Raw genomic sequence first — 19,543 nt, forward strand, 5'->3', positions numbered from 1 at the left:
TGGTTTTTTTTTCTTTCATCCAGGTATGCGTCATTGCTTTGTTATTGGAACCATTTGTAAAGGGCTTGAAACATCCCATATCACCACTACTAAATATACATAAGAATCAGGAAGCTAGGTTGATTAATTTAATAAGAGGATTAAGCCATTAAGAGTCAAAATAGTAGCAGAAAGTTTTAGTGGCAGGCTCCTTAACCCTTCTGGTAGCCAGATGGATTTATCGTGCAAAATCCATTGACCTAAAAAAATAACTCCTTAATGAAAGCCAAATATTAATCGATATTCAAATATACAAAAGTTTTACTTTTAAATTTTTATTTTAAAGATATCAAATTCGTAAATCATTCAGCTTAACTTATGCCTAGCGTATACCTACTTGATCAACGTCTTTTAAAAAGTCTAGTTATCCAAACAATTCGACAAATTGGCTTAGCAAGTATCCTTAAGCTATTTTAAAATCAAAAGAACAAGTAGTCCCTACGACAATATTTGAAATCGACGCCACGTATGCGGTCTTGTAAAAATTACAGCTGACTGTTTAAAATTTTCTCACTGCAAATGTTTTTTTGTTACGATAATCCTAAATAGTATAAACACGATAATCATGGACGCCTAAGTTTCCTTTCACAGCTCTGAGCTCCTCGGCCAAAATCTTTAAGTTACTTAGCAACAAAAATCAATAAGACAATGCGCCCCTCAAGAACTCGTATCGAGTAATACGTACACGTTTTAATCCTTAAGGCGTAGCAAAGCACGTAATATGTGGAAACCTTCTTAACCTAACAGGATTATCGTGAGGAGGCAAGCATTTCACGGTCGGATCACGGCTTGCCAGCGTCGCGACTCGCGGCTAAGGCACAGATTTTATTACACAAATGGGATTAACGCATGGGCGTAAAGGTGTCAACAGACGTGCCTGTGTTGTTTGGAGTTGTTGCTTTGTATTATCGTTTTATTTTTAACTTTCATAATTAATTTCAGTCTAACAGAGTTATCTAACAAAATTTTGTGATAATAACAACAGAGACATTCCGTTAAAATCACCGGGTTATATTTTTACTGAAATCCAGGAACGAAATTGTCTACCCTCAAGAAACACATTGTTGGAGTTGATTCACAGAACAAAAACGCTTGAAAACACATATGGCGTGCACAACCAGAAATACACGGGTATATTTCGCGATGTCAATTAAAATAACAAACGAGATGGAGTCAAAAAGGCTATTTGTTATACGAAAACAATCGGAACTCCCGGCGTAAACTGACAAACGACGCCAAGTCGCAATACTAAACCGCGCTTTTGAACTTCTTTGACGCGCGGTCGATAAGCGTGTCGCCGCGACATGTTATTGTGTCTGAAGCGTACTTTACAATAGCGTACGTTTTGCAAGTTTTGCACCCACTCGCCGCGGTAAGTGGGTAAATGTGTTAGCGATTGACAAGGGGAGGAACAAAGCCCAGAGAATGGTACATTCAGATCGAGTTGTCGCATAGGCTAAGATAATGATGATGTTTCCTACATTCGTCGCCCAGTGATTCAATTAAATCTTGAGTTCTGTTATTGAAATACGTTTGAAGTGTTTTTCAATAGGGAATTTGATTTTATTCAATGTCTATACGGTTCGTTTTGATTTTAACCCGAAAGGAAGCTTCTTAAGTCAGAAGATATTACGTGAATCCTTATTCTGAGACGTATCCTTGGATTTTTTTTATTTACTCTACCTCTCTATCTCTGTTATTCCGCTACCTAATCGTTGGTAGCCTAAGATGGTATTCCAACTAGGCGCCGACGGTGCTGCTGTCGTATTTAGGTACTTCTACCCAATATGACAAAACATTTATAATTATACATAATATAGCTTAAAATTAATTTGAACAGATTGATCTGAAATAAGTATTCTTCTTCTTCATCGTTCCCTTACTGCTGAGGATCGCGACTACATGGAACTTTCCTCCACAGTGTTCGATCATGGGTGGCATGGATCGCATGGTATTGTTTACCAGAAACCGCTTCCTTTACCAAATCTGACCATCTAGCTGGTGCTCTGCCCAGAACGCGCTTTTCTTTTTTTTTTATTGCTTAGATGGGTGGACGAGCTCGCAGCCCACCTGGTGTTAAGTGGTTACTGGAGACCATAGACATTTACAACGTAAATGCGCCACCCACCTTGAGATATAAGTTCTGAGGTCTCAAGTATAGGTACAAGACTGCCCCACCTTTCAAGCCGAAACGCATTACTGCTTCACGGCAGAAATAGGCAGGGCGGTGGTGCGGAATCAAGAGGTCCTTCCACCAGTTATTACGCAAATTATAATTTTGTGGGTTTGATTTTTATTACAGGATGTTATTCCTTCACCGTGAAAGTCAGTCGTGAACATTTGTTAAGTACGTATTTCATTAGAAAAATTGGTACCCGCTTGCGGGATTCGAACATCGGTGCATCGCTAGATACGAATGCACCGGACCTCTTCACTTCACCTTGCCCTCTATGCGACCCGAAATTATGAGCTTCTCTAATTCATATCTGAGAGACTGCATGATGTGTCCGAAGAAGCTTATAACACATTATAAATAAGTATTATAACAATATTAATTCACACGTAGCAGCATGCATCAGTGTATTGCGACTAAAATGTATTTGTTTCTTAAATGTTTATTTAAACCTTATTAAATTTATACATTATCAAGTTCTTTTTATAGGCACACTCAAATATTAACACTTACTCAACGATCGACACCTAAAAATAACAAAAAAATGCTTAATAAACAATCTTTACACTAGAATCATCATATAGCTCTAATACTCACACGGTAAAATAATTATGCCTGTCAGTCGTGCTAATAATAACTTATATAATATACTAGCGACCCGCCCTCGCTTCGCTTCGGAAACTGTAATTTATTATTGATTTCTCCACCACTTAATGGATGTTATTATACATATTATAAACCTTTCTTTTCAATCACTCTATCTAATAAAAAAACCGCATCAAAATCCGTTGCGTAGTTTTAAAGATTAAGCATACATAGAGACAGATATAGGGACAGAGAAAGCGACTTTGTTTTATATTATGTAGTGATAATGACTTATAATAACTTACTTATATATACTTTCACTATACTACTTTAACTATATCACAATAACTTATATATAATAACTTACTCTAATAATAACTTATGTAAATAAACGAGAATTATTCTTTAAATCAATCTCGCCAAAATATTTAGAAACGTAATAACACATAAGTCCTTATTGTTATCTCATAACATGTAATCTCATTCAAATTTCACAACAATAAATGTTATACAATTAGAGCTCTCTCCGGAGGGATGAACCGAGTTTCTTAATTAAAACCTCGAACCCGCCCTTTGACAGATGTAACGCCTTAACAATAATTGTGAGCGTTATCTTAGCGTACTCCGTGTGGATATTGTGTCAAACAGAATTGTGATTTCAATACGAACTTCGAAGCGGTTATTAGATGTGTCAAGCTCTAGCGTTCTATTATCCTTGTATTTCTGTAGGACTCAATTACGGAGACATTAATTATGTGATCTTTCATTTACTTTTTATTTATTATTTGAAGGGAATTTGTTTGAAACTAACGTACTTTTAAATTATGCGGCAGTGGTCGGGAGTTTTTTTTTTGTCATATATTTTTATATGGGTGAACGAGTACAATCTATCTAGTCTTAAATGGTTACGTAGCACATAGATGTGGTAGTGTGAATTTCCCTCACTTTGAAACACGAGGTCGATATTTCAAACATATTATATGATATTACGGATACCCCACCATTTGACCAGAAATCACTATTTTGGGGGTCGAATTGGGCAAGATGATGATATTTAGTATTGCGGACTCTTTTTACGCACTGTTCAGTGACTAAAACTACAAATTTATAACTTCTGCGGGTTTGATAACACCTCTTAAATACTTCATTATATTCTTCAAAAAATAAATCAACTATTCAGACCTATACTTTCAGGTTACTTATAAATCATACATTTAATGAATTTTCAAACAATAAAATAAAACGAAGGAAAATATGAGAATTAAAGTTCAGTATAATGGCGTGGAAGCTTAGCGGGTAAGCCGCATGGTCAACTCCTAGGAGTCGCATTACCGTCCTAGACAGTCGGTCAGTTGATACTCGCGTGCTTACCTGCGACAATGCCGCGTTGTTTGATTTTAATGGCTTCAAGAAACTACAAGTACTATGTGATAAAAACTTATATCCGGGAAATGTGTGGCAGAAAAGAAATCCGATTTGTTAACTAACAAAGTTACGAACTGTGAATGTTGATCAGTAATCGAATTATTCTAGCAATTTCAATACAAAAAGGGCATAAGCGCATACTTACACATGTAGATTAATTCGTTTTGAATTTTGATACGTTGGAAAGACTTTTATTTTTTGAAATTCTAAACAATAATTAAAACAAAAGTCCATTTTATTTGTATTGTGTAGGAATTAGGTAGTCTGCGGTGGGCAGGTGAAACTTCGGGGGACCCGCGTAAGGGGATTAATGGGTAGGTGTTGGCTATCCACCATCCGTACTGCACTATAGAATTAAACTTAAGTAAACTGGATTTTTGAATTGGATTTTAAGTTTATTATTGTGTGGAATGGATTCAGAGAATATTCTTTTTATTGTTATCTATATCTATACTAATATTATAAAGAGGAAAGATTTGTTTGTTTGTTTGTTTCGAATAAGCTCCGAAACTACTGGACCGATTTGAAAAATTATTTTTCCATTAGAAGCCGACATTGTCCCTGATGAACATAGGCAATTTTTTTTTAATTTTTTTTAATTTTTTTTTGGTTTTTATGTGTGTTTTAATGTTTCTGAAGCGAAGCGAGGGCGGGTCGCTAGTTCTATCATAATTATGTTTCATTGCTATTTATGAGATGATAAATTCATGGATCAGCTACTTTTAAGTAATACCGGAGTCGATAAACCACATAAATGTTGCCTGCCACCCATATTCGGACGTGAGATCCAAGTCTCAAGTATTCTATAAATGTTCTATAACTCAACCGGAACGCGTTAGTGACAGAAATAGGGAGGAAGGTAATACTAATCTATGTTGGCTCACAATAAAAATGATCACTCTGTCCTTTTCTAATCATGATAGATTATCTCTATATTTCATAACTGTCAAACCAATCCAATCGTAATAGTAGGTTTGTCTCAGTACTTCTCTCTTAGAAATTATACTGAATTTATTATAAAAATCGAATTGGCTCCATCAGAAAGCTGACGAAAGCTAGTGAGCCACGATTAAAACGAAAATTCAGTAATTAATTTATTAATTCACAGCAAATTTGCTCATAGCAGTCACAATTATATAATAATAATAATAATAATAACTCTTTATTTATATAACACCTTAATATGTACACAGTAAAGTAATAAAACAAAAGTCGGTATATAAATCGGCGGCCTTATCGCTGAAAGCGATCTCTTCCAGGCAACCTTGCAGGGAGAGGAATAAGTTAACTGTTATTTATTATTTAAAGTTATAATTAAATTATAACATTAAATAATTCATACGATAACGGACTACTGATTGCCATTTTATATTTACACTAACGACCCGCCCTCGCTTCGCTTCGGAAACATGAAACAAAAAAAAATAAAATAAAAAAAAATTTAAAAAAGTAGCCTATGTTCATCAGGGACAATGTCGGCTTCTAATAGAAAAGGAATTTTTCAAATCGGTCCAGTAGTTTCGGAGCCTATTCGAAACAAACAAACAAACAAATCTTTCCTCTTTATAATATTAGTATTAGTATAGATTTGAACCACAAATATCCGTACAGTAATAAACAATACGCTGTCGCACTATTCTTTATATACAATAGATTATAAAAACAGGATGGCATAAAAACATGACACGGTATTTGCCAGGTTTCAGCTTCCGTCACGCCACTGCTTAGCCAATCTAAACAGATCATTACTCACGAATGTGCCATCGATAAACACGCAAATCCAATAGAGACTTCATTGTTAGAACGCAATGCTTCATAGTATTTTTTTTGTATGCAAAGTTGTTAGGATATTTGAATCTATTGGATTTGTTCTTTGTTATGAGAATATACTTAATAATTTTAAAGCGTAAATGGATAGTAACTAGAAGTAGTAGAAGTAATAGATAAAAATCAAACCCGCAAAATTATAATTTGCGTAATTACTGGTGGTAGGACCTCTTGTGAGTCCGCACGGGTAGGTACCACCGCCCCGCCTATTTCTGCCGTGAAGCAGTAATGCGTTTCGGTTTGAAGGGTGGGGCAGCCGTTGTGACTATACTGAGACCTTAGAACTATATCTCAAGGTGTGTGGCGCATTTACGTTGTAGGTGTCTATGGGCTCCAGTAACCACTTAACACCAGGAGGGCTGTGAGCTCGTCCACACATCTAAGCAATAAAAAAAAAAAAAAAAAAAGTAAAATAGCTTCAAAAAAATTTAAAATAGTGTTGGCATAATAAGTGATGTGTGTAACTTATTAAACAATACTAATAAAATACTACGTATTATTTTATGACGCAGGACCAATGAAGTCTTCAGTAACCGGAAAGTATAAGAGCTCAATAAATATGACTTAAACTAAGTTAATTAGGTGCTGAAGTTTGAGTTTATATAAAAGTTTTTAATATTACAGATAAAATTTTAACCACCAGATATTCGTTGTTTTGATATGTGAATGTATGTATTGTTTTATTTACGAATGCCGTAATACCCTTTTACTTGATATTGTCACCGATCGACTTACGACTTCATGAAATAGAACAATTATAAAAAATCCAAAACAAAAACAACGGCGCCTTTTAAGAATCGAGCACGTTTGCACACAGCTTAAGACGGGGGAACCCAATTAAGCCACGCTCTGTTCTTACGAGGGCTCCGGATGAGACTTTTAGCGAAATACTTATGCTAACTCCGAGTTAAGTACACACGTCTCTCAGAGTTCATTGTTAATACTTTAGATTTTATAGAGAAAAACTAGATTGGCTTTAGTAACGCAGAGAAACTGTCGAGATCATTGGAAATTAGCATCTAGCTGCGAGATGTTTTGAAGATATACAGTTATTGAACAGTAAAACTGTTAGCACAAGCGCCACAGTATCCGTAGATTAATGGGTAAAATGCCCGGTCTACTGAAGCGCCGTAATGATTCGGAGAATAAGATGACTATGGACTCTGTTAACAATATCAAAAAAGATTGGCTGATGAATCGTCCGCAAGCATAAATAAATAAAAAATCAAACGCTTCTAGTGTTAAGAACATCTACGTAAGATCGGGGACGGGAAAGCGTCGGTGAAAAGTGGCGAATTTCATTCCGAACATATCTGTTTAAGCTTCAACATCCGCTCTGACGTGCATGTATTGTGTCGACGTCACTCTGTTAAAATCCACAATGTGTTTGAAATTATCATATTTTCAGAACTCTTTAATAAAAACATATCGACGCTTGAAAGGCAAAGATGACTAAGCGACAATCGACAATGCGTGAACCTTACAGTAGACTAATTTAAAGTTGAAATACCTGAAAACAAAATTTATTTTAACGAATCTAGCTAGTAGCTGTGGGATTGAAATGATTTTAATAGACCTAGAAATATATTTTTATTGCGCATCGAATATGGTTATTGCCTATCATTTATGTACAAAGCAGTTATTGTCGCTTAGTCACGTTTGCCTTTCAAGCGTCGATATAGACTTTTTACAGATTGTAGTTCGGTATCAACATAAACTATAACAGGGCTAACCTATTTCTATTGAGCCGAAAGTTAATTCATTTTAGTTTAAAATAAATACTGTTAATGCTATTTACTTTTAGTAAAAATTCCAGGGCAAAGCCTTTATTTCAATATTCATTACTTGTTATCTTAAATGTTACCAAGAAGCATATATTAGATTTATCTGTGCGTCTTTTTGCGCATCGTATATATGTTGTGCTAACGAATGGTCTAATGCCGTTCCAATTTACAACAGTCCTTGTTACGAGATTAGCGTATAGTCTATGTGTTTGATACGATCGTGTAAGTAATTACTTAGAGATGGTGGCAAACCAATTATTTCATTGTTTGGTTGTTTAATTGGGATGATTTTTTTGAGAAACAATTTTGAATTTAGTAGTCATTGCAGTTAGGTTTTTAATAGTTTGTGTTGGTGTCGATCGTCAAACTTCCGACCAGTCTGGTGACGTAATACCTTGTCACCGAAAGTCACGGACAGTGATATAACCTTATCTTCCGGAGAATACTTCTTTTACTGGTGGTAGGACCTCTTGTGAGTCCGCGCTGGTGGGTACCACCACCCTGCCTATTTCTGCCGTGAAGCAGTAATGCGTTTCGGTTTGAAGGGTGGGGCAGCCGTTGTAACTATACTTGAGACCTTAGAAATTGTATCTCAAGGTGGGTGGCGCATTTACGTTGTGGATGTCTATGGGCTCCAGTAACCATTTAACAGCAGGTGGGCTGTGAGCACGTCCACCCATCTAAGCAATAAAAAAATAAAATAAAAAAAGAATGCTATATTAATAAATTAATGCTTTTCGTTACTAAATACTACTATTTCCAAAACAATGTCCCCAGTTTATTTTACTTACGTGTTTCACTCGATCGTTATACAGTACACAAATTCACAGACTGGCGTTAATAGACAATAATTTGATATTCTTTGTTGTTCTCGATTTGCAAATTCACATTTAACATAGAGTTTCAATTTGAAACGTCAATTTTATTACAATTCACGAGAGTGTTCGATGATTAAAAAAAACGTGGTTAATCCGAAACTTTTTTTTCTCTCCGATAGCTGTAATTTCAAACGGTGAAACGATCTTACGGGCGACTATTATTTGAATACCAACAAAATAAATTGAGAACCGTTAAATTAATATCAGGCCAGGACTACAGTTTCATAATCAAAGGATTTAACTGACCAAAAGGACAGTCCCGTGGCGAGGCCGCTTCTAAACCCTGTAATCCGAGCTTCGTAATAAGCCATAGGTGGTTAGGCGCTAACCTGAAACTACCCTCGAACGACCCCCGTTCCGCCCACAAAAGACAGAAAACTATTGAAAGTTACTTACCGTTATCGTACTCAGATTCGGAGTTAGAACAGATACTTTTGACTGACAATATAATTTTTTTTTTTTTGCAATAACGCATTGTTATAGAAAAATAGAAACATAGACAACCTTTTTGAATGTAATGTAATTGTGTAATCATCGTCTTATTCTTGTTTTAATGCTGTCAATAACTATTTTATTTATTTGTTGCGTAGATTACATTCAGGAGTATTGAAGGCTTGTAGGATTGTAGGAGTCCATAGACATCATAACGTGAATGCTGCCATGAGACATGAGGTCAAAGTCTCAATTCTATAGTATAACGGTTGGCCATCCTTTAGACGGAAACGAGAGACTGTTTCGCGGCAGAATGCGGCACGAATGTAGGTACTATCTGCCAGTAAAACAAAGCTATTAAATATAGTGTACAAAAAATGTGCATTGATAGTAAACGGTTTAAAGTAATTGCGATGCACTCTTTCACTTAACCTACTAGTATGGTACAATATAAGCCACTCAAACTTCGTATATTCTCTAAAGGGGTAAATCTCTTTATTCCATGTATTAAAATAGATTATTGTTCCGATATTTATAATTTCTCACTAACTTCCATACTAGCATTAAGGAGAATATGTAAATTCAATAAGTGCTGGGGCGCCGGTACTCATTGTTTCTGGACAATAACTATTCCCTATCCGTTTTTGAACACGAATTATTGCAATAAAGAGGTATAGAAGAAAATCGTTAGTGTTGTGTTCATTGGACGTTTTTTTTTTATCAAACAAAAATCGGATATTGTACGGGCCGCTTAAAATGTTTCTTTTCACTAAAAACGTGTTCAATGAAAATTTTAAGCACTTTAAAAGCGTAAAAGACAACGAAAACTATTTAATATCTCACTAAAGAAGCATTTACAAAGGCCGGTAAAAGCATCGGCGTCAAAGCGCTGGCCGTCTCTCTGTGCGGGGATTAATTATTATTTTAAGCATTTCCCTTGGTTTTTTGCCGCGTCCGCGAGTCAAAAGAATTGCTTCTTCACTTCAAAAGTTGCTAAATAATTAAAGCGCCTTCTTCGCGACGCCGTTCCGCGTCTCGCGACTAAGTACACGTTTTTTCTTACGAATTTTAGTGAAAAGCTCTGTGGATCTTTTCCTTATTATTTTTCCAATCGGAATCTATCTATTCTATAGCTCTTTATGTTAATTAAAATGCCTGATTAACTACGCACTTTGAATTTTTTAAAACTTCATTTGAATAATTTCGACGTTATTACATAGAAATTAATTTCATTAATTCCGAGAAGTTGTAGATGTGTGGAAAAAAAAACGTTAATAAAAATTAAGTGACATTTAAATTTTTTTGTTTAAGGTAAAACTTTGCCGGTCCATTGTGTGGTGGAAGCCGTGTCTTCGTTGGAGGAGAGTAATTGGAGACGACGTGCCATCGTTGAAACAGACAGTTACGTCATAATTCCTGCCGCCACGGCGTTCCATGAGCTGGTGCCGGCGGCCATGATGAGGCTTGGATATCCTCATGAGCTAGCTGCTTCTGCTAAAGGTAATTTGGAGTTCAACAATAAAATAAATAAATCGACTATACTTAACTTTCGATTTGGTACTGAGCCGGCTGTACTCACATAAACATTTGTTGAGTACGTATTTCATTAGAAAAAAAAAAATCGGTTGTCTGTAAAGTCGGTTTACTGACGATAGTTGAACGTGACAACGTCATAAGAAAATACGCCTCAGAGCGAGGTAACGCCGCATGAGTCATGTTTTTTCGTGCGTGCAGCCGACTCCATCGAATTATAAGACGTTGTCACGTCAAAATTGGTAGCCGCCTGGGATTCGAGCATCGGTGCATCGCTCAACACGAATGCACCGGACGTCTTATCCTTTAGGCCACGACGACTACGAAATAACTGGAGTAACAGTTATTAAAATACACGGTGGAGACCTTTGAATATTATGACTTTATTAACCAAACAAAATTACTAATTAAAATGAAAATTCGCACTCCGCTAGAACTGTTCTTGAATTTTACAGATATTCTCGAGCGCTTCGTATTTCTCTTCAATGGTACTTTATCTATGTATCGGGCGCAATGTAGGGCAGTTCTATCTCTTTCTGTTGGAGAGAATCATGCGTTGCAGCTGTGACAGCTATTATACAAAAATTTGATTGAAAAGTTTGAAGGGTAGGGCAGCCGTTGTAACTATACTGAGATCTTAGAACTTATATCTTAAGGTGGGTGGCACATTTACGCTGTAATGTCTACGGGCTCCAGTAACCACTTAACACCAGGTGGGCTGTGAGCTCGTCCATCCACCAAAGAAAACAAAAAAAGAAAGAAAGGGGACTTAGAGTTCATGTTTCAAGGCGGCATTAGCTATATGATGTCCTTGAGCTCTATTGACATAAAAAGGTTCATGAGTTCGCCTGTCCATTACAGCTATTTAAAAATCCTTCTCTAAACGCAAAGATTCCGATAAACGCGTGGTCTCATATGACAAACAGAATTTCGAACGGTTTTAAAAGTATATTAGATTTGCTAATAATATTCTTATTAAATTATATGTAAATTTGTATAAATCAACATAATAGATTACGATAGATTAATTCGTTCATAAATTTTGTTAAATAAATATAAATATTTTGATGGACGGTAAATATTGATTACACGAGATTTTCGAGGTTAGGAATGTGAATTTAAATTTCACTATAGAAGATTTTATTCAATAAAAAAAAAAACGAGCTTCAAATTTACGCGAAGCCACCAAAGTTAATAACATGGGTGACACTAATCCTGTAACTAATCTCTCATACAAACATTTTTTTTCTTTCTTCAAGTTATTATAGAACGTTAGCCGACTCTGTATTCATAACTTATGTACTTTAAAAATTGCTTAATTTCTAGCGGCACACTAAACCGACGCTGCCTAGGTTGAATCTTCCATCCATCCTGCTTAGTTCTGACGTGAGGCTATAACTCGTTTCGAATCAAATGGTAAACCGTTATACTATTGAGACTTCAAGCCACTTGTCTTCGTACTAATAGGCCTCTAGTAGAACTTAACGGTTCGGTCAAAATATCTTTTTCCCTTCTACATCAATAATCTATATATATAAAAATGAATTGCTGTTCGTTAGTCGCACTAAAACTCGAGAATGGCTGGACCGATTTGGCAAATTATTTGTGCAAGTCCAAAAAATTTTTAAAAGGTAGATAAATATGAAAATGCTCGGAATTCAATAAAAGTAACAATTTTGTTTTCCCTTTGATGTGACCCCCGTCCCTTTTTGTTTGTTTTAAGTTTATTTTATACAAAAGTTTAGTTCTTTTATTTATCGATTGAGGCACTACGAAGTCTGCCGGGTCAGCTAGTAAATAATAAAATTTAAAACACAATTGCTGATAGGACGTCTTGTGAGTCCGCACGTACCACCACTCTGCTTATTTCAGCCGTGAACCAGTAATGCGTTTCAGTTTCAAGGGTCGCACTATAAAACTGAAACTGGATTCTTTTTTTATTAGAAAGCTGACGCTTCCCGTGTGGTCCCATTTCAATTGGACAAGACAAATGATAACGGCCGTCTGGTGTAGTGGTAAGTGACATGGTCACTACACAAGGGGGTCGCGGGTTCGAATCCCGCCAAGGGAAGATATTTGTATGATAAATATAAATGTCTTTTCCAGGGTTATGGATGTATATTAAATATATGTATGTGTATAATAAAAATCTTACATTTATTTCCGTTATCTGGTACCTGTAACACAAGTTCTTTACGAACTTATCACGGGACCAGAAAACGTGGCTTGATTTAAAAAAAAAAAAAAAAAAAGATATTAAGCCGTAAAAGTAGTTTTAATTATGATTATTAAATTAATTATAATTTAGTCCAGTTCTGATAATGGTATCCATACCATATGGAAAACCATATGGTTTTCTCATGTAAGTGCGCGACAAATAGATGAATAACTCAATAACTCAATATCACACCAGCCGATTTCGATGATTATTGTTTTTAGTGTATATTAATTTGTTTTGGAATATTATTATTTTTCTATTCGAAGTCGGTTTTTGTTAAAGCATGTCTATGTACAGCAGCGATCGGGGAACTTTCTTAATTATTACCCCAAAATATTTTTGTGTAAGTTGACATTACTCCATGGCGAAGAACAAAAAAAAAACGAAATCGCTTCTTTTTAGTATCTTTCATATTATAATAGCCCCCATGATAATTTTGAAAAGAAAACAATAACAAAAAATTTAACGATTCTAAAAAAGTTTCACTTCAATATATATACTTTTACTCACAAAAGTTTCATTTTTACCCCCCAAAAAAAATTTTTTTATTGCCTTTGTAGGCAGACGGGCATACAGCCCACCTGATGGTAAGTGGTCACTGTCGCTCATGGACGTCAGCAATGCCAGGGGCAGAGCCAAGACGCTGCCTACCATAAAGTACTCTCCGCAAGCCTCGTTTGAAAGCGTGAAGGAAGGATATGTCATAGCGCTCGGAAAACACCGTGGAGGGGAGTTCATTCCAAAGCCGGATGGTACGCGCCAAAAAAGATCTTTGGTAACGCACTGTCGATGAACGCACTGATGATGAAAAATTTTTTTTTTATTGCTTAGGTGGGTGGACGAGCTCACAGCCCACCCGGTGTTAAGTGGTTACTGGAGCCCATAGACATCTACGACGTAAATGCGCCAACCACCCACCCCATTTGGGGTAATTTACCCCGGTTCCCCGACCGCTGATGTACAGTTATTTAACTTCAGGTTTTGTTTGTAGGCTCAGTGGTGATAAACAATTGGAAGCCGCTTCCATTCGAGAGGATCTCGGACGGGCCGCTCGCTACTGTGGGTGAAGTGCTCGGGGAACTGACGACCGTCGCCACATTGAGGATCCAGCTGCTGAGACCGAGGCCTACTCCCCTCCAAGACATAAAGGACAAGCTGCTCAGGCTTTTATTGGTCCAGAGCAGACCGTTGCTTATGTCAACCGGATGCCCTCTAGATGAGGTTAGTACAATTTCATCACATTTCAATTAACCTAAAAAATTAAGAAGTGACATGAATTATTTTAGAACTCAATTAGAACGGCCTGATGTGTGTTATTATTTTGACATTTCTAGTACTGTACAGATTTTGTAGTATGCATACATACATAATAAATATTTATACTAGATATATATAATAAATTGTAATAAGAAATTGGAGTTTAAACCGTAAAAGTACTTCTAGTTAAGTATACAAATCGTGAATACTAAAGAAACTGTCTGTTTCATAATAGTAACGGACATTAAATAAAAGAGTTTTTGAAAGAAAAAAACTACTTCCCATTTTTTTAATTGATAAAACATAACACTCGTTAACCTAAAGTAAATCAAAAATAAAGTCAGTTGGCAAACGGAAGAGAAATTTATATTTAACTGTTTTGTCTTTCTCAATTTATTATAAACATACATTAACTGAAATCCAAACGAAGGGACCTCCCTCAGCGTTAGACCGATCAGGCTGATCACTGACACCGCTAATAAGTCGAATCTAAATGCATATAAATAACTTATAATAAACATTGCATATAATTCTAGAAGAAAGTCAACACTTGTTTGTTTTAGGACATTATAATGTACCGTCTCTATAGCCAAATACTTCTTAGGTTGAATTTTCAAGCTGGATATTTAAATAGCAGTCGAATAAGTAGTTTTTTGGCTCAAACAAATAAACTTATTTAATATTTACCAATACAAACAACTTAATACGGAGCCATTCAAAAACATCTGTCAAAACGAATTACTCTCATTTGAAATGATCCGCATTCGGCTTGAGCGACAATGAATGTACGCTACGTTGGGCTAAACCGACTCTCCCAGTATTCTGTGTAATATTCTGTGTTACCTGATTGTTGTTCTGACCTACGGAGTTGTGTTTAACGATATAAATGCGATGCTATGCGATGCGATGCTGTTAAATGGCATCATTTTAAAATAAAAATGAATCAGAGATTTTTTCTGATATTAACACAAAATTCTTATTTTTATTTAAAACTACCTGACCCGGCAGGCTTCGTAGTGCCTCAATCGATAAATAAAATAAACTTAACTTAACATTTGTATAAAATAACTATTTAATTCCGAGCATTTTCAGAATTATCTACCTTTTAAACCTTCTCTGAACTTCCACAAATGATTCAAGACCAAAATTAACCAAATCGGTCTAGCCGTTCTCTAGTTTTAGCGAGACTAACGAACAGCAATTTATTTTTATTTTTATTTAAAATTAAAATTAAAATTTTGGCTCAATTTTCTAATTACAATTTATTAACACCCTTATACGTTGTTAGCGTTATAGGATTGCCTACATTATATTGCGTTTGATTAAGTTAACTATCTCCATCTTCACACAAACCAGAACAGACACCTGTAGGTAATGCAAACTGCAAATCGTGTAAAATTTCTAACAAAAAAAAAAACAAAATGATGGATAACAGAATATAGGCACTGTAAATACGAAATAGAATCGCATATCATAGCTTCGTATGTGCAACACATTGTTTTCAAATCCGTGCACAATACCCGGCGGAATACTAAACCTTTACCCCTTATTACCGCGGAAATTCATTTTATTCATGTTTTAAGCTCGACCATTGAACGCCCTCTCAGTGGAAACATCGATTAAATTATACGAAATTATTACGTGCCCAGAGAATAAAAATTAAACTATTATATTTGTTTCAGTTGATTAAATTTTTATGTATTGATTTTGACTACTATACAAATGACTACTATCAGTATCTATGTTAACTTACGTGTATTTCTGATGAGAATTCGCCTTGTGGACGAGCTCACAACCCACCTGGTGTTAAGTGGTTACTTGAGCCCATAGACATCTATAACGTAAATGCGCCACACACCTTGAGATATAGTTCTAAGGTCTCAGTATAGTCACAAAGGCTACCCCACCCTTCAAACCGAAACGCATTACTGCATCACGGCAGAAATAGGCGGGGCGGTGGTACCTACCCGTGCGGACTCACAAGAGGTCCTACCACCAGTAAAATCGCCTGGAACTAAGATGTGAATAAAGTCAATAGACAACACAACGTGAATCTTGTAGTCTATATTTTGTAGAATAACAGTTTGCCCACTCAAAAAAAAATAGGAACGCAGGTTTTTTACACCGTCGAAATAGGCAGGATGACCTATCAGTACCTAAGGGCTCACAGTACGTCCTGTCGGTTATTAAAAACAAGAATCACTTGAAGTTTCAGTGGAGAAGACGCCGAAGTATTTCATAGGTGTATATAATTTGAATTTCTCTTACTCTATTTCTATTTTCATTTGTTTTTTTTTGATATTACGTTCCACGCTTGGGTTAAAGATGAATATATCAAAGTTAATTGTGTTTACACGGTAATGCACTGCTAGTACCAACAAACAGGATATTAAATGAGCCGAATAAAGACAGCGATAACATTATTCATATAAAACGCGCGTATAAGATAATTATCTTAGCACGTAAAGTTACAAAGAGATTTAAACCTCCATTTCGCTAGATGGATACAGCAATTTGTCGAAGCGATGAGCACCTGTCTCATACGCGAGATCTCCATACATAATAAATTTAATTGAATCTCAGACTCATCCTCGCCTCGCACAGCCTTATTATATTTTCTAAATATCCGCCTTGTTGCGAACGGGTTAGGTCGGGGAGGAAACGCGGGGAGGGGTCGCCCTCGTCTTACTAAGTTGAGCCTCAACGAAAGAGGGTTAAAAGGAGTTTTGGATGTACGAACGCTTTTGATCTTATTAATACCATAAAATAATGCTTTATAATCTTATTAAACGCGAGGTTAGCGTTCGACGTGCGCCCTTCACAAAGCTTACCCGTTTCAACGGTATCGCGATTTCTATTCGCATCCTCAGTGGCAAACTAAAGTGCTACCGGAGTAGTCACCGGCACGAATCATAAATTAAATATCTTCCGTCAATTGTGACGTTGAGCGGTCTATCTTGACTGTTTAGTCACGATAAATACGGAGCAACTGTTTGGAGTCAAATAAAACAAATTGAAGTTGAGAAAGTTGCGGCAAATGAACCAAAGGAATTCCCGAACGGCCGAGATAATCAAACAACGAACTTCAGCTAAACGCCAGATGAACTCAACTCTGAACTGCTATGGTAATTTATCTCACGCCAATTTGCACCATTTCGATTCTTAACTTTGAAGAAAGTTCGTATTCGAGCAATTTATCGAAAACGATGAAGTTATTTATAAGATATTTCGGTTTGAACCACACGAGTCGCTTAAAAATAATTATCGTAGATTCTACTAAATGTTTCAAGGTTTTTTATCCGAGCTAGGTACAGTTTTAATCGTTTCTTGAAGCGTACGCGGCATTTGTACACACATCTAAAACAATATCAGATAAGACTAAGCCTATTGTGTTTAAAGCTGTCCTTTCTTAGCACGAGTATATCAAGTAATGTTCGCAATCACACACCGAATTACGTACTTAGCCGGATTACACGTGACGCGAGTTATCACCAACAGGCGCCACTTCTCGTAAACCTTCCATGAAGCCGAAACAGACAATATCTGAGAGTAAATATGGGCTCACTATTTAAAAAATAAAACAAAGAGATGGATTAACGTATCACTCTGGCTTCGCTCTAATTCCACTGACATGATTTATAAGCACAATCTCGATGTGTTATTTAACTAATTCATATACTTAATTTAACATCTGATTTAGCAACACTCGCAGAGCAAACCGTCTTGGTTGACAACCCGGCTGACGTCGTAATCGCTAGCATTGTTCTGTGTAATCTAGCGATAGGAGCAGATCTCACTTGCATAACTATCAAGCTGGGTAAACTCAGCGAAGCAGCTATAATCTGACAAGTTCTTTTATGATTGACTACTAGGTTCGTTTTTAAAACCATACAAACAAGGCGTTATCGTTTTGAATAAATAGTTGTGAAATTCAAACAACGCATCCGAATTATATTTCAGTCGCACGGTTTTATTTACTGTTCAAATAACGGTACGAGACGAACGTTAAACGTTTTGGGAATTGTTTGACCGAGTAGGGGTCGTAGCGTTTTACGGAAGCTCTTAGTCTCAGCTAGTGCCGGCGCCCAGCCGAGAGAGCAGTGGGTGGATGCTAATTGTCAAAACGCCCTTTCCGCTCATTGTTTTAGAGCAAACCATGATTGAAGTTTCGGCGGCGCGCTGGAGTGATTCTCTCTAACCAGAGAGCAAACACCGCACGTCTCAGCACCGTCGGCCGCTTGCGCATGACACATGCATTAACAGCCGGCCTAATATTTTCATAATCTAATGGCGATGTTCTGTGAAACAATGCTCACAGTTTACTCAAGCAATTATCTATGTATCTCTCGCTGGTTAGACTGACCTCTTTAAAATCGTCTAAAATTGTTTGCTTGTTTGTTACTTTGTTTCATGTTTTCTCTCACAGCTCTCCTTTCTTTTATTTTATAAATGTTTCTATTGTTACAGATTACTCTAGCTCAGATATGCCGTGGTCAAGATAGGACACCGGGGCCTCACAACTTTCACGAACCATCAGAAGATATGAGAAGGAAATTTGAGTCTTGGTGGACCGCACAGGTATCCCCACGGCCCCCGCCGTTCAGTCCTCGTCGTTATCCCTCTCCAGGACCGAAAAATCGATCGCCAACATTGAACAGCATTCCAGATCACTTACATCCCGCATTGCAAACCGTGCAAAGTCAATATCCAACTCAAAAAACACGTATGAGAACCAGTTTCGATCCCGAATTGGAATTACCGAAACTGCAACGCTGGTTCGCCGAAAACCAACATCCGAGCAGACAACAAATACAGCAATACGTGCGAGAACTGAATAATTTGGAATCGAGACGTGGTCGTAAGCCTCTGGATGTAAACAATGTCGTCTATTGGTTCAAGAATGCTCGTGCGGCTCAGAAGCGAGCAGAACTCCGGAATATAGGAGGCCTTAGCTGTCATCTTGGAGTTAATGGATTTAACAGCCGAAGTCATAGCCCAAGCAATGGTTCTCTGATGGTGAGCAACGATCATTACGGACCTCAAGATCAAAATTCTATGAAAAGTCCAATGCAGTTGTCAGAAAGCCCTGGTAGATACCCCATGTCGGTTTTGTCAGAGGACAATCTTTCTAATGGTGGTTCAGATCTAGATGAAGATGTCGGAGATATGAACCAAGATGATCGTCCTGAGAGTCCCGATGCTCCTTTATCTCTTATAACAACCAAGAAGAACAACAACAATTCAGACGAGCTGCACCAAGAATCTCCAAAACCACCAGATATAATTAAGGTACGACTTAAAAAATATGTCACCAAAAATATGTTCACTTAGACTTATTTTCTTAGATTACTTCCGATTACTACTTTCCAAATTTTTCATTTGTCCTCTATTT

The 19,543-nt window shown here is 36.6% G+C and overlaps 1 protein-coding gene across 1 annotated transcript in view; it reads left to right on the forward strand.

The window, feature by feature from the left end:
- The window catches only part of LOC101738767 (homeobox protein dve-1), a 133,669-nt gene that overhangs the window by 110,711 nt on the left and 3,415 nt on the right, over positions 1 to 19,543 (forward strand). The window contains exons 3-5 of the mRNA XM_004932383.5: positions 10,455 to 10,643; positions 13,886 to 14,115; positions 18,619 to 19,440. Coding sequence (XP_004932440.1) covers positions 10,455 to 10,643; positions 13,886 to 14,115; positions 18,619 to 19,440 — 1,241 coding nt within the window. The remainder of the gene's footprint in view (positions 1 to 10,454; positions 10,644 to 13,885; positions 14,116 to 18,618; positions 19,441 to 19,543) is intronic.

Source organism: Bombyx mori, chromosome 5, assembly GCF_030269925.1.
Source record: "Bombyx mori chromosome 5, ASM3026992v2".
In the NCBI taxonomy this organism is placed as follows: domain Eukaryota; kingdom Metazoa; phylum Arthropoda; class Insecta; order Lepidoptera; family Bombycidae; genus Bombyx; species Bombyx mori.